The following is a 16,364-nucleotide window of genomic DNA, read 5'->3' on the forward strand; positions in this document are numbered from 1 at the left end:
TTTGGGGACAGATCAAAGACGACACGCTACACCGCGTGTGTGTGTGTGTGTGTGTGGGTGTGTGTGTGATGCTACAGTGCTGTTGTCCCTCTGTAGGACCGGACAGCGTGGCTGGTTCGGCTGGTTACCTCCAGCTGTTTCCAGGTGTGCGTCAGGTTGTGGATTTTGTGATGGAGGTTTCCAGGGAGACCGTTCTGGCTCCTCTTCAGGGTCTCTGCTCGGCTCAGCAGACTCGTCTTTTTGGCCTCCATCATCGTCAGCTCGACGTGGCTGCTCTGAAACGACAGGACACACAACCGTCAGACCACAGAACACCTTCATCGAGACCACGCCCACGTCGGGTCGGTGGTTCCGCCCGTCCCACCATCTTCTGACCCGCCTTGTGGATTTCCTGTAGCTCCAGTTGATTTTGCCCCGTCAGTTGTGGAGATGATTTAGGAGGCGTTGATTTATCGTGTGTGTGATTAAACGAAGACTTTTGTCACAGACTGACAGGTGACCTTCAGAAATTAATTCTTTCTTTAACCTCCTTTTATCTGCTGGGTTTTTATTTCCAGTTGAAGTGTTCCAACACTTCTCTGCACTCATCATTTTTGCTTGATTTCCTTCCATTTTTCGCTGTTTCTCATTAAATTTGCCCTTGCTGCGTAAACTCTTTGACGCGTCTTTGATCTCCTGAACTTTTCTTTGTTCCTCGTCACTTCCTGCTTTCTTCCTCGGACCGTCTCCTTGGCCAGTTCACCACACCGGCAGCGGTGCCAGTACCAGCACCTGCCTGATCTATTAGAGGCTGAGAATCATGGTCCTGTGACCGGAATCAGTCCTGGTGGCGATGGACGGAAGGTCAACCGGATCCTTAAGAATTCCGGAGGTTTCCCGACTGACCCAGCAGGCAAACGGACACCTTGAGCCCTGGTCTGGAGTCTGGAGGAGCTCAGATTACATCTTAAATGAATGACGCCGACGTCCTCAGGTTGATTTAAAGGTTTCTGATGTTGGACGAAACGTTCCAGGTGGAAAATCGGCCCAGCTGTGACGGTGGAGGCGGAGCTATTCGGAACAGGGGGGGGCGAAGGATAAGAAACAAGCTGGACTTTTCCCTCCAGGTCAGAACAGAAGCGGTTGTAGATCATGACTTCATCCCTGCTGCGCTTCATCTTTTTGACCTTGTTTTGTCACCGGAATCTCTGCGTTTTTATCATCTCTGTCTTCACAACAGCCCTCCGTCGTTCCACCGCTCATATTTGTTTAATTCATGTCTTTTCTCATCCCTCAGTTTTGGTATCGGCCTCTCTCTCTCTGCCTCCATCCGTTTTCTTAATTTCCCTCCTCCTCCTCCTCCTCCTTTCTTTCTCCTCTTTTCATTTTCTGCATCGATAGCTACTTGATTCTACTTTTCCCTTGTCGTTTATCATTACTGCTCAGTCCCATTTGAATATTTAAATGTCTTGTCTGAGTGTGTGTGAGGACATATGGATGCACGCGTGCGTGTGTGTGTGTGTGAGAGAGAGAGTGTGTGTGTTTTTGCTGTGCTGTCATCGGAGAGGCGGCAGCCATTTTTCAATGTCGCCGATTCTGATGGAGATGCTATCGCTCAGCGCTTCATAGCCATCCATCCCCTTCACTTAGCTAATAGCCACGCCGCGAGAACGAGGCATCGACGGAAAAAAAGACAGACTTGAAGGTAAATATGTCGGTATCGCACTCGTCTAACAGTCAGGAAATTATACGATATATTTGCTGATGGCAAATATTGATTTCAAAATGGGGAAAGGAAGTGAAGGGAGAAGGAGGTGGGTTGTTGTTGTTGTTGTTTGAAGGATGCCACCGATTCAAAGTCAAAGAGAAGAAGAACAAGAGGGGGGGGGCAGGAAGATAGACATGACGATTAAAATGCATGAGATCCGAACTTTGAGATAAGTGCTGAGAGAGGGATCTTGGAGAAATGGAATGTGGTGGTTGGGGGGGGTATGGATGGCTAGTTGTGATGTATTCATGCCTCAAGTCAATCTCCATGCAACGATGGACTGAGACACAGCGGCCGGAGGACGAGAGAGCAGCTGCAGGAAGGAAGGAGGGTTACAGTAAATGAAAAGTGAAGGAGAGAGAACAGCACAAACACGGCAGACGTGACAGGAAGACGCCAACTGAATTAGAGTTTCATTAATGGGGGAAAGCCAACCTCCGGTTACATCAGCGAGCCTCAGAGAGAGGTGGGCGGAGCAGAGGTGAGGGCAGATAGGGCGACATTGATGGGGGACGATGAAAAGACGGATGGACAAGACGAGGAAGAGTCCAAAACAACCTCAAGTAACAAGTTAAACATGAAAAACAGAACACAAAAGTTCTTATACTGAACAGGAATGAGTTCGTGGAGGGGTGATGTGTTCAGGGTTAAACATGGTGTGTTCAGGGTTAAACATGGTGTGTTCAGGGTCAGAGAGGTGGTGTGTTCAGGGTCAGAGAGGTGGTGTGTTCAGGGTCAGAGGTGGTGCGTTCAGGGTCAGAGGGGGTGTGTTCAGGGTCAAAATGGTGTGTTCAGGGTCAGACGTGGTATGTTCAGGGTCAATCATGGTGTGTTCAGGGTCAATCATGGTGTGTTCAGGGTCAGCAATCATAGGAACAATCCAGTCACCTAAACTGTTTCCAGTGTTCTTGGATTGAATCTATATTTATATTTAATATGATGCTATTTAATGTGTATACGTGAAGGGATCAGCTGGGTTCTGAAGTTCGGCTGGTGTTGGTTCTCTCCGGTCGTTGGTTTAATCCGCTGAAACCATTAAAAGTTTGTGTTTATCAGAGCAGCAGCTCGACGTCTGGACTAAAATCATAAAACATCAATTGTGACTAATTTGAACTAATTAGCTGCCTCCTGACTCCATATGTTGGACACTTCTCGCCGAAGCCGAGTGCTGCATCGCGCTCTTCAGAGGATCTATGAAAAAGTGACGTTCGCTAAGGCAGAAACGAAGATCCTGAAGAAAAGGGGAGGAAATAATAAAAGGATATAATAAAATGGAAAATGTCATGGTTTTTACTGTAACTATCCACCTTTTTGTGTGTTTTCTGCCTTTTTTTGTCCTGCTACAACATCATTTACGGTCACGGCCGCTTCAAAAGATGCTGAATGTTGAACAAAGACGTTTGTTTATACGGGAGAGACTCTGATGTTGGAGCGTTCCCTGAAACGTTCGGCTGAGGAGGAAGAGGAGGGAGAAGGGGAGGAGGGAGAAAATCAACAAGCAATCAGAAGTTTAATTTGGTCTCCATATTAATGAGCACGGAGCTGAAATGTCAGCAAAAATGCAGCCATACATGAAAAACATTTAATGCATTCTGAACACTCGCTTTTTCCCTCCTGCGCTCGTCTCACAGATTCATCTTCCCCAAATGGGAGAAGTTTGTCGGAGGCCATGTAACGGAACCGGCCCGTCGCCGTGGAAACTAAAGTTGGGGGCCTGTTCCTCAGCTGAACTTCAGCATCGATCCTTCATCATTGATCCCGATTACAAACCCCCCCCCCAAAAAAACTGCACGTGTTCCAGAGTTGTTCTGCTAAATCCCGGGATTAGATGAACTCCGGAGCTTCTCCGTGATCTTTTGTGACGCGTCAATAATATCGGGCCTGATTAAAGCAATAATTCCAACTGCGTTAGCTCCAATATTAAACAAATGAGCTCCTGAGAGGAAAAGAAAGGTTGAAACTCAGGAAATAAATATGAATTTAAGGGAGAACTTAAGGCGGTTTGAGATGGAGGAGCAGAGCTCCAGCTGGAGGGGCAGCGGCCCACCACCACCTCCAGGATTACACTCATTTATCCCTCCTGAGGTGAAACTCTGGAAGTTTCTCTTTCACCAAATTAAACCATTCTGTTCAGACAAAACACACACACACACACACACACACACACACACACACACACACACACACACACAGCAGAGAGTTTCTCTCTTTGCAAACAAGCATCAACAAAAGACCAGGCAACATGTATTAATTGTTGTCATGGAAACCAGTTGAATGAGCCATGTGACTGGCCAGCGAGGACAGCTTGCCCATTGAGCCTCTGTGTGTGTGTGTGTGTGTGTGTGAGTGTGTGTGGTGGAGGTCAGTAGTATAAAACAAAGCCGTTCAGAAGAGTAAGGACACATCTTGAAGACGGTGTGTGTGAGCGCTGTGAACGCAACGTTAAACAAACACAGCCAACAAACTTGGAGTTCTGTGGTTGCCGCGGCAACTCTGAAGATGGCGACGCTTGCCTTGTCGTTTTTGTCAGTTTCCTGATCAGATCAGCGAGTTGTGGTCTGACACCATGAACGTGGCTGTTTTCAGGCCTGCGGGATGTGTGATATGAAACCGTGCACGGAGCACGTGCACAGATCCCGCTCACAGAACGGAGCAGGAGAACTTCTGGGTTTTAATCCTGTCTCGTTTCATACAGGATCGGCTTATTTACTACAGAAGCTTTCGCAATGCCAACGCACACACATGCCACCAGAACCAGGAAGGATCACGCACATGAGAGTGTGAGGTCGCAAGTTCATCGGTGTCGCAAAGGTCGTGACCTTTAGGGCTCCCTGCACGGAAGAGATGTTGAGAGGGAACAGATGTTCAACTGGAAACTAGGAGATACAGTACGAGAGGATTGTACTGGTTCTTTCTATTATAGTGTGTGTGTGTGTGTGGTGTGTGTGTGTGTGTGTGTGAGAGAGAGAGAGAGAGAGAGAGAGCGAGCGAGAGAGACAGACTGTCATGGTTACAGGTTTGTGAAGAGGGCAGGTGGTGGTTAACAACATGGGCTCTGTGTTTAGCTGGCTTCGTGTGTGTGTGTGTGTGTGTGTGTGTGTGTGTGTGTGTGTGTGTGTGTGAGATAATAAGCCTAGTCTTCCGTCCAGACGAGGACACCTACTGGATGGAGTTTACGTGACGAGCTGGACCAACACTCGGACACTGATGCCTGTCAATCGTTGGCCTGCTTGAGCGTCCGCTGACGTCGCTATGGAGACGGGCCGTGTTTTATCTGCGTGTTTGGTGGCACCAGGCTTGGACTCTGCACGGGTCCCCGTCAGGTTCTCGGTCCTCCCCTGCAGCTCGAGACTCAACTGGATGATAGAGAATCATAGAAAGACTTCCTCTCTGTGTTTACACCTCCTCCATCCCTTCATACCACCTCAGTGACACAAGTGTTACAGCATGTGTGTGTGTGTGTGTGTGTGTGATGTAAATGACAGACAATCTTTATCCTAATGAAGAAGGTGCCAAGGTCAAACGGAGAGCAGGGTGATAAATGAAGAGCACTGCGCACACACACACCAGAGCTCCCAGTCCCTTTACCAGGTTGTGTGTGTGTCGTCATGTGATTCACACACACGTTTAGAGGAGACTTTCCCCTTGGGAAGACATTTCACACGATTCTTTAAACAGGAGATCAGGAACTGAAATGCCACCCCTCTCTTCTGGAAAGTCAGAGGAAGTTTTAATGTGGAGACGCTCCAGTCTCTCTCCGTCCTGCTCCCTCCGTGTGGGAAAGAGAGGATGTTGGGAAGCGTTAGCAGCAACAATTACATGTGAAATTAGCCTCGGCTCATAGCCTGCAGTGTAATTCCAGCCTTCTGAGGCGTACCGAAGGCGTCTGGCTCTAATTTAGCATCCTCTCTGACTCCGTCCCTTCTTCAGGGTCTCTGTTTTCTTTGGCTTCAGCTTCTATATTTCGCCTTATTTACGTTTTCTTCAACAGGTCGCGTTTAACAACCGTTATCGTGTTGATTTCTATCGGTTTTTGTTGTTATAATAAAAAAAAAAAAAAAACTCAAGGGGGGGAGATTTTTTTTTTGATCACTCAGGTTGATGGAGGAAGCATCTGAGAGCAACAATCTGAAGTATTTTACTGTTAATGTGAGGAAAGACGCCCCGGCCGACACAACCAGCCTGACAACAGTCGGCGTAGAGGGTTCCGCTGCTCTTAAACGCATCGTGATGCAAATGCTTCAGAACATCAAGCTATCAACCACCATTTAGAGGTCTGTGCTTTCCACAAATCAGCTCCATTGTTTTCTTTGTGTGTGTGTGTGTGTGTGTGTGTGTGTGTGTGTGTGTGTGTGTGTGTCTGAGAGTTAATCAGTTCATGTTCAGACCAAACTCGACCAAGCAGACTATAACAGTGTGAGGGAGTGTGTGTAGCCTCAAACAGAGCTTCTCTGTTGGACTCACACTGATTGGTTTTGGAATCCAGTTAATGAGCAGGTGTGTGTCTGTATGTGTGTGTGTGTGTGTGTGTGTGTGTGTGTGTGTGTGTGTGTTTGAGAAAGAGAGAGGGCGAGGGAAAGTGTGTAAACCAGCATTCCATCAGAGCACCATAGGCTATTTGAAATGAGAATTTAGCAGCAGGAATGTGTGTCTCACACACACACACACACACACACACACACACACACACACACACACACACACACACACTCCTGAAGCCCCTGTAATTAGTTGGACTCCACTGGAAGCGGCATCGGTGGAGCCAAGACGACATCTGTGATGACTTAATGCAATAAAATGTTTTCAGATTTAATTTGGTTGAATATCTTTGATTGGTCCAGATGCTTTAGCTCCTCCCACTGCCCTGTCGCTGCACAGCTGCAGGTCTCCGCCCCTCAAACCCGACTGGGAGTGAAGCCTGTGTCGGCAGGCTAACAGGAAGCTGAGCCAGAGGGCCCGGCTGGACCCACCAGAGGAGGGACGTGAACATTTTTAACCTTTTTTCCAGCATCGGGTGTATTGAGCGCCCCCTGGTGGTCGGGCACATTGGAGCTCAGAAGCTCCTCCCCCCTGCAATGCTCCAAACTAGAACGTAAACAGGTTTCTTTCTTAATTTTCTGAAAGCTGCAGGAAGGTTCTGGGGTCCGTCTCCTGCAGCTCATCCTGTGGCCGCTTTTCATTTGGACGTGAACCAAATGTGGTCTTGTGCGATAAACACACGTCAAATGGGAGTTTTGGCTTTGTGTTTGCACACTGTGTCCCCGCTCTAACATCTCCCTGTTGTCATCTTTTACCAGCTGTGTGTTCATCACAGTGTCACCACACTCAGGGAAACTGGCTCTGCCCCCGTGACACTCCAGACCAGAACCCTGATCAGTTATTCTGGAAACCACTGTAGCACCAATGTTTATCATCTCCAACTACCAACACTAACTGCACACAATCTGCTGTCTCTCTCTCGCTCTCTCACACACACACGCGCACACACACACTCCTCTTTTGCTCAATGGTTTCTAAGGCTGATAAGGTTCTTCATCGAACATCACAATAAACAGTAGAGCCTCATCCTGCCAAGTCTGCCTGCAGAAACAACTGTCAGCCCAGCTTTCCTTTTCCGGAGGACACACACACACACACACACACACACACACACACACACACACACACACACACACACACACACTTACTCTTTCTTTCGCTACACAGCTCACAAACCTCCAAGAAGAAGTTTGTTGTCCCCTGGTGTTTCTATGGTTACGGGGTCGAGTCCCCCCAGCATTTTTGTGGAGCACAGCGAGGTTCTTTAACAAACTCATGGGGGGGTGTTTCGGAGTTTGGGGCAGCAGAGACGTGACCAAAGCTTCAAAACCAAAAATGTGAGGAGATAAATGTGGGTTAAAGTCCATCAACGCCGTCTTTAGTTTTCAGAAATGTCCACTGCACTTGAGTGACCCGTAACCATGGATACGCCTCCTGCTGCCATGCTGTTTGATTGCCAGTGAGGATGAAGGTTCTGCAGCTGATTTAGCTATAACCTCCTTCAAAACCTCTTTTTTCGACATGATTAAAATATTTAATAATCACAATTTTAATCTCAGATTAATCTCAAATTGGAATCATGGAATGATGAAATCACTTGTTTGGTCCATGATCAACATTAACGCTGGCTGACACATGGCGGAGCTCAAACCCAGACGTGCGTATATATACGGGATGTAGATAGGATGCTTTGATGATCACAGTCAAACGTGAAGATGAAAGGAATCTTGGCGGAGCTTTTGTCGAGGCTACACGATGAAAGGCAGGAGAAACTGGGACGGTCGCGACGATGACGCGAGGACGGCGCCTCGAGGACGGGCGGCAAAGCTAAACGGAGAAGTAACAGCGAATTCGGTCGGCTCATTAATGACAAGAACCACGAACGTTTGACCAGAACTCGGCGGTGTGACAATGTTGCCAACACGTCGAGGAAGGCAGGGCTCCCTGAAGAACTCTGCGAGTATGTAAATGAAGAAAGGACACTCTCGACCTGGTCTATGTGTCCCACAGCCTAGATCAGAGGACACACACGTGAAGAAGAAACCTCTGGCAGCTATGAGGATCATCCTGCAGAGAAGAAAAGACAACGACTCTTTGCAGACCCCCAAAACCTTCGTGATAACTCAGATTTGGAGAGGAGCCACGCGAATGTGACGGCTGGGATGAAAAGGTCCTGGGCCAGTATCGTCAAAGGGACGGATCAGGACAATCTGACATCATTTAAGAACAATGAAGAGGCCACCAAAGGAGAAAGCTGTAGAGTCCAAAAGCAGGAACGAGAAACCATGGCAGCTCCCACAAAGATGGAGAACATAGGAGAGGACGGTACAAACACAAGACAGGACCAGTTAGGGGACAACCCGGAACCGGACACAAAGAAGAAAATATCAGAAGACTAATGAAAAAGTGCTGAAGAAAGAGGAGGGATACAAGAACAAAGTACAGCAGCTGGGAGAAGAAGTGGACACACTCAACTCCAGTGTTGAAAATAGAGGACAAAGTCCATCACCTGTAGGGACACGAGCAGGACTTAACCAAGAAGCCTGAAGAGGACCACAAAAGAATTCTAGCTGGAGGGACACATTGCTGAGGCGGGCAAGAAAATGGGCAGTAATGTAAGAGAAAACCAGCATTTGAAGGACAGAAATCGTGAACTGGCGGAGAAAATTCAGAGATTAGCGCAAAGACATGACGATCTGACACAGCAGGTCATCAAAATGACGGACAAAAGACTCGATGTGCAGGTTCGACTTGAATGGCTGCAAGAAGAAACAGGCGACCTGAAGGATCTTTGTGAGCAATAATGAAGAAGACATGTGGCAGGTTCCTTAATGGTGAGGCAGGAGAGTGTCCTTCAGACTAGACCTCTCAGTAGCTGGTAACTCAGCACCACTCTGATGAACTGGACAAACCCCACAGTAACTCTGGCTTCTTAAAAAGAGAAGACCTGAAACTGGACCTGCTGGGGAGAAAACACTCATCTTCAGCTGGAAGCAGCTCTCTGGGTCATGTGACCCCTGAACGTTGATGGTCATTGCATACGTCTCCGAGGTCTTTCCCAACATGGGACCACTCGTCTCATTAGCGTACGAAGGTGGAAGCAGGCTGTGAAATCGGCATGATGGACTGTTTCCTGCATCTCAAGTGCAGGCGCAGAGAATAAATTACCTTATTGTAGCTATTGAGCAGTATTTGTTGTTGTTATTAAAGAATACTCATATCTGAATTAACCCGACATTAACTCAGTGATTAACGTCCAAAATGGCTCCACTGTCGCGGTTGGTGAGAAGAACTATCACACGCAAAACATGAATAAAAATAAGAGGAACTTCTGCATCTAAAACGTTAATGTGAAAACGGAGTAATGTGAAATAAAAAAGAAGGTGAGAGTTGAAAACGAGCAGGTAGAGGCAGCAAACGCGGGCCCGCCTGCGTGACTCAACAGGGAAGAGTATCAGAAAGTGACCTTGGACCAGGCGGGAAGACGCTGTCGAGCTCCGCATCAATATTTTAACAGCACAGTTGACACATCAAAAAAAGAGAGAGAGAAGAAGACAAAGAAGAAGAATGCCCAGCGATTTCAGGCTCATCTAAAATTCATGCATGCATCATCTTAGCCATGAATATTCATGCAGGAATGAATATTTAAGTGTGATTCCTATAGAGAAATTAGGTTCATCTTTACGCTTATCAATAATTTGGCGGCCAGGTGAATCTCATCGGTCGCTAAATAAATCACGTGTGTGCGCACACGTACTGACACAAAGTCTGGACACCGACAGAGAGAAAACCAAAGAATAGGCAGCAATGCCTTCTGGGTAAGGAGAGAAGGATGCTAGGGGACCAGTCTAGGGCACCAGGATGCATGTCCGAGTTTAGACCAGATTGGTCCAACACCAACTTCCTGGTGCCAGAAAATAACTCCATCATGAGGTCATCAGCATGATTCGGACACAGTGAAGTTCTGGTTTCAGCTGGGTAAAACAACCAAAGCTCATCTCCATGGAAACCTGAGAAGCTCCACCCCAAATGGAAGCTAATCTCTTGTCCAGGTCCTTTTTACCTGGAGCGACTCTGGTAAACGGGGTCAGAAAGGACACAAGAACCTAGTGTGGATGAGTCTGAGCTTCAGATACTGAACCTGTGGAACCATCTCTGAGCTCCATTTCGGGTCGGTTAGATGAGCAGCTGTACTAATCATCAGCACCACCATCAAAACCACCAACATCCCCGTGTAACTCCTCTGGGGTCAAATCTCAGAACTTAGATGTGGAACTCTTGACAAAAAAATCAGGCACTGATATGTTCGAGGAAGGTCAAAGAAAGGAGGATGTTTACCTTGTAGAGCTGATGTCTCTGTTCCTCTGACATCATCAACTGGTGACTGTCCGTTACCATGGCATCCATATCCATCAGCCAATCCCAGAGCTCCTGGTACTCGGACTCAAACTGCTGTAGACTGAAGACAGAGATTAAAGATCTGCATTAATGTTGTAATTCTATCTTCATTTGCTTGACTGTGACTCCTCCATGTTCTGGTCTCCTGAATGGTTGTCAGATTCTTTTGTCCTGTAAAGGGTGTGAGTGTGAAACAGTTGACAATAAAGGACAAAAAAGCTGCTGCTTGGGGGGGGTTCCTCTCCATGAGAGCTTTTCTTGTACCTGGAGTGATGACAGCAAATTAAATGTCAGGTGGTGACATGGTCCGGCTCTCCAGGCTGCCAAGACTTCACGGAGAAGTTGTCTGAACAACGGATCTGAAAAAACGCTTATTGGATGGTTTCATCACACACTTCTTCATCTGTTCTTGTCCAGGTAAATGGAACAATGGAACCATGAAACCCCTTCAGGAACATCACATTTCTAGAAACATCTGAAGTTTCCACAAGGTTCACCGGGCACCCAACAACCTCTGAGGACACAATAATGACGGTGAATGAGATTTAGATGGCGTGTAGAACACTGTGGTTCTGGTTTTATTAATCTGGGCATGATTAATCCATGATAACTCAGTACCAGATCTTCCTGATATGAAATCTTTAATACTGAAACAAAGGAACAAATGAGCGAATGAACAGCGCAGGAAAGAAGGTGACACTGAAAACTTACACGGCGATGTCAGACCAAAACAACACACGACCCCTCTCCTCTCTCCTCCCTCCCTATCCCCATTTTTCGTTTACCTCCTCGGATTCAACCTCACTCCTCCCCTTCTCCCCCACCCAAACTCCCTCGTCTCCTCAACCTCCTCCTCATCGACACAGGATCACATCAAATATTTATGCTGCTGGAACAGGGGCCGATTGCTCAAACACACACATTACTGTCAGCCGCTTTGTTAAGGTGTGTGTGTGTGTGTGTGTGTGTGTGTGTGTGTGTGTGTGATGTTTATTATTTATATATTCGGTGGCTGTTGGTCTCGGCGGGGATCACCAACATGTTTCTCAACATTAGCTGTGAAATTGTTTGGAATTCTCAGGTCTCCGACGACAACGACAGTTTGACAGCTCTGTCAGGCCCTCGGTGTTTCCCCGTCAACACACACACACACACACACACACGCGTACGTGTGCGCTCACTTGCAGAAACAATCAGATATGCAGAAACCTTAATATTCAGACACGATGCGTGGGGAGGCGATCGAGCTGAGATGCCACAGGAAAGTGTTTACTTAAAACCCTCTCATGTTTCATCACACCGTCACTTCACAAGAACATTACACACTGGTTCCAAAATAAATAAAAAAAAGGCCTTGAAGATCCGCAGGTCAAACCGTGGCTTTTAGTTCTTTCTGTTGTTTGGACATTTCTACAAACATCCACAAGGTTTATTTGACTTTGCACCTGTTAGCTTCCGTCGCTCAAACCTTCTCTACTCCCTCCTCTCGTTCCTTCAGTCTCCTCATAGACCCCCATCCTTCACTGTGAGGAACATCAATGAAACACAACCCAGGACAGCAAAGGAAGAAAATGCTTCTTCCTTCTGTCATGTTGGCATTCGCCATTACGCACAAGACAGAGGAACCGAAACTGACTGGAACACAACACTTGTTTTCTCTTGTCATTTTCCACTCCTCCCTGTTGTCCCACCTCCATCTGCGTCTCGCTCTCTTATCCAAATGCTGTGTAAAACATGATCTCTTAGGCTGAGGACGACCAAGAAAAGCCAACAAATGGTAGAGAAAACTGCTTCCTGTTCAGATTAGGGATGTTTTACAGGCTTCTCCCTTCTGCTCAAGGGAAGAGTCACTGTTACAGTTGCAGAAAGAAAACTGAATGAGGAATCTCATGGCTGTTGTAGTCTGTTCTAATCTAAGAATAGACAAAACAAACTTCGTGGCTTCATCTCTGGGATTAACGCTACTCACTAGAAGCTTGGGCCAGTGGGCTTTATATCATGAGGTAGGGCAGCGGTGGGTATACCACAACAGCAAAGGTCAATGTCTCAACAACGTGTCGTGTGTCCTTGAGCATTAATTACAGCTGGACGACGACATCTCGTGCTGTTCACAAGTCAACCTATCTGCTGATTCATCCTGCTCTTCTTGAGGGGCGGCTCTCGGGTCATTCAGGTTTTGGGGAACAGGGTTTCAAGCCTCTACTTGGCGACTCAGCTGATTTCATAGGTTTTCCATAGGATTGGTGGCCATCATTTTTGATCAACGTGAATCTACTTTAATCTGAGAACGGCACTAAGGCCCAGTGGTCCCTCGTCCATCGTTCGTGTCCCCTGGCCCATGAAAGACAATGTCACCTGTCCCCAGTGGTCTGGTCAGGTTCCCTTGCAGGTCTTAGGTGATTGCTGTATTCTGAATCTTCAGTTAGTGGGGGTTAGCATTGTCAGTTGTTACAACTGCTACAGCTCACAATCATCCAGGCCAACACTTTGGTTGACGATAACTGGCGAGACATTCAGAAGATTCGCTCAGTAAAAACCAAGTGAGGGGTTGTTAACCACACCGATCCAGGATGTTGATCCAGGATGTTGCTGTTGTGTAAGTCAACTCCGACGTGTGTATTGCTGGTCTGAATCACAGACGTCATTTTGGAGAATGTTCTTCATTTCATTGAGACACCCGCCATAGATGGTGGAGTACCTATGGCGGGGTGGGGGGGTGTGGGGGGGTGAATAAGCTATTTCCTAGCTTGTTGACAGTCTTTGTCTTCTCCTCCACTCCATCAGCAATATGGTAACAATCTTTCCCTTCCTTCATTGGCACCCCCTACTCGTTCTAGACCCTTATCACTACCATTGAGGACCCTTTAGCAAAACCCCAAACCCCCAAGGGTTCCCTGAGTGGTGCCCAGTGGCTACTAACTGTTCTGTAGGTGGGGGTTAATGTGGTCTGTTCCACTGCTATTGACATCTACAGGAACTCTTCTGACACCTCAGTCTGTAGTTGTTGAACACACATGTTTGTTTTACGTTGTTGTCAGTATAGAGAGCAGTACGAACGAGGATTATTCTGCCAATAAAATGTTTCAATACACTTCCGAACAGGCCACTGGACCTAACTGTGAGTGCGTTTGAGTGAATGTCAGCGCTCGCCAGCCTTAATGTGTCCTCCAGGATGATATAGTTACCTGTTATTTCTGGCATACTGGGTGCAGTGCCTCCTGTTGGCTGAGGATGGATACTCTAGACTGCTCATTCTCACGGCCATCTGCTCCAGGGCAGCTCGCTGGGCTTCATGCTGACTGGAGACCAGCTCAACCTATGACAGAGCAAAGCAAAGAGGCATGTTGTTTGTTGTTGTTTATTCATATCAGTCAACCATTGTTGCTAGTGCTTATCTGTTGTGGTAGCCACCACATTAAGTTCAGCAACACAACATAGTGAAGTCGAGAGCTTAATCACACCTCCATAATCGCATTAGTCTGTAATAACAGATACCAGCAAAGGCCAGCTCGCAACTTGCAACTCCCAACTTGTAAAGCTGAGTCTGACGTAGTTGCTAACAGGAAGTACCTTGTCAGCAACCCCAAAAAGAACACCGCAGCTTGTTACAGTTTACAAATTAGGAATCGCAGATACATAATCAATTCATGAGAAAGGCCTCAATCATGGCACGATTATTAAAACCTGTTCAGTGTGTGTCTGTGTGCGTTATGAAGATGGGCATCTGAGAGGAATCTCGTCCTCTGAGAGTGACTTTCAGTTTATTGCTCATGAATGTCACCGAGCTGCCCCACATTCTGACAGACATACCCTTTAGGCCCAGCGAACAGCTGAAAAGCCACTAGAGACCCTCTACCTGGATACCCAAGTGCTCTTATCTCAGCAGCCACACACACACACACACACACACACACACACCGCACAGAAATGTATAGGCATTTGAATGTATATTCTCATTCATCTGTCACTCACATACTCTAAACTCACACACATGCACACTCAATCCAAAAACATTCACAAATGTGCTGAAATGCTCCTCACACATAAACACCGACACTATCATGTACACACACTCACACAGTTAACATAAAATGCAGCTCCTTTATCCTTTACACACACACAAACACACACACACACACACACACACCGCACAGAAATGTATAGGCATTTGAATGTATATTCTCATTCATCTGTCACTCACATACTCTAAACTCACACACATGCACACTCAATCCAAAAACATTCACAAATGTGCTGAAATGCTCCTCACACATAAACACCGACACTATCATGTACACACACTCACACAGTTAACATAAAATGCAGCTCCTTTATCCTTTACACACACACAAACACACACACACACACACACACACAGTCATATAGAAGCAATCAGCGCTGCTCAAATGTAATTGCATACAAACTTTATGGAGATGAAGCTTCAATTGAACCAATGGAGTGAGAGTAAGAGTGTACAAACACACGCACGCACGCACGCGCACACGCGCGCACACACACACACACACACACAAAAGGCTGCTTTCCCCTCATTTGGTAGCAATCTGAATAAACTGTTGTCGCAGTGAGTTTGCCGTCCGATCTACTTAGCAGACTCAGTGGAAAGATCAGGAAAGGTCATCCAATCTGTGAGGCAGACCAGCTCAATCAGGAGCTAATAAACAAACACGCAATACACAATCAGCAGCACTGTGTCCATTTGTATTTGTTTGTGTGTTTGGCTCCCAGGTCTTAGAGGACCCACACTTGAATGGGTGTTATGTTGTGTATTTGTGCATAAAACAACAGGATTGTAGAATTTTTGCTACTCAGAAGGGTTAAAGTTTAACATTGACGCCAGTATCCACAATTCCATTTCCCTTGATCATCTTTAAGATGTTTCTCCATCTAAATTGGAGGCCACGTGCGGTCAACATAATCATTTGGAAAGCTGTCTACATAAGCCCACACAGCTGATGATATCAGTGTAAAGGTGGTTGCAGACTTTGCAAGATCAGAGAAATTTGATTGTTTGCCAAAAGGACAATAATTTTGCATCTCTGCATTACCCACATCCACTTCAATTTTCCAACAACTGGACAAATAATTCTCGAATTTCTGATGAGGTAAAGTTCTGCCCATACCAGAACTGCAAGGAAGGGGTGACCTCGGTTCTGAACGAGTCTGTAATAGCCTTAAAAACCCAACCACAACATCAAAGAACTTCCTCAAGAACACAACATATGGAGAGACCGATCTGGGAAAGACAACAAAAACATTTCTGCTGCTCTGACAGTTCAAGAGCAAAGTGGCGTCTGTCGTTTGTAAATGGAAGCATGGAACAACCAGAACTCCCCAGAGCTGGAGAAAAGGTTGAGACATGATCAAGAAATCAATGGCTACTCTGACCTCCAGGAATTCTGGATATTCATCAGTCTTAACACACCTGACTAAGTCACATCGAGCTATGGTTGAAGGTTATCTTGCGAAAGAAGTACCTACAGACCAGTGTAGAGCACTTTAACTGTATCTGTGAGGACCCTCTCAGTGACTCTGACCACCTGGAACTGATAACTGACTTAATGACAGACCGCACAGATCTACTCTCCGGCCAGTACTCTACCAGCACGGTTCAGTCTCTGGTGAAACTCTAGTAGAAACACAAACGGTGCTTTGTTTTGTG

General features: G+C 46.6%; 1 protein-coding gene across 1 annotated transcript in view; it reads right to left on the minus strand.

Annotated features, from left to right (window-relative positions):
• The window catches only part of akap6 (A kinase (PRKA) anchor protein 6), a 73,023-nt gene that overhangs the window by 19,779 nt on the left and 36,880 nt on the right, over nucleotides 1-16,364 (minus strand). The window contains 3 exon segments of the mRNA XM_057011576.1: nucleotides 129-275; nucleotides 10,625-10,745; nucleotides 13,870-14,000. Coding sequence (XP_056867556.1) covers nucleotides 129-275; nucleotides 10,625-10,745; nucleotides 13,870-14,000 — 399 coding nt within the window.

Source organism: Takifugu flavidus, chromosome 16 (genome assembly GCF_003711565.1).
Source record: "Takifugu flavidus isolate HTHZ2018 chromosome 16, ASM371156v2, whole genome shotgun sequence".
In the NCBI taxonomy this organism is placed as follows: Eukaryota; Metazoa; Chordata; class Actinopteri; order Tetraodontiformes; family Tetraodontidae; genus Takifugu; species Takifugu flavidus.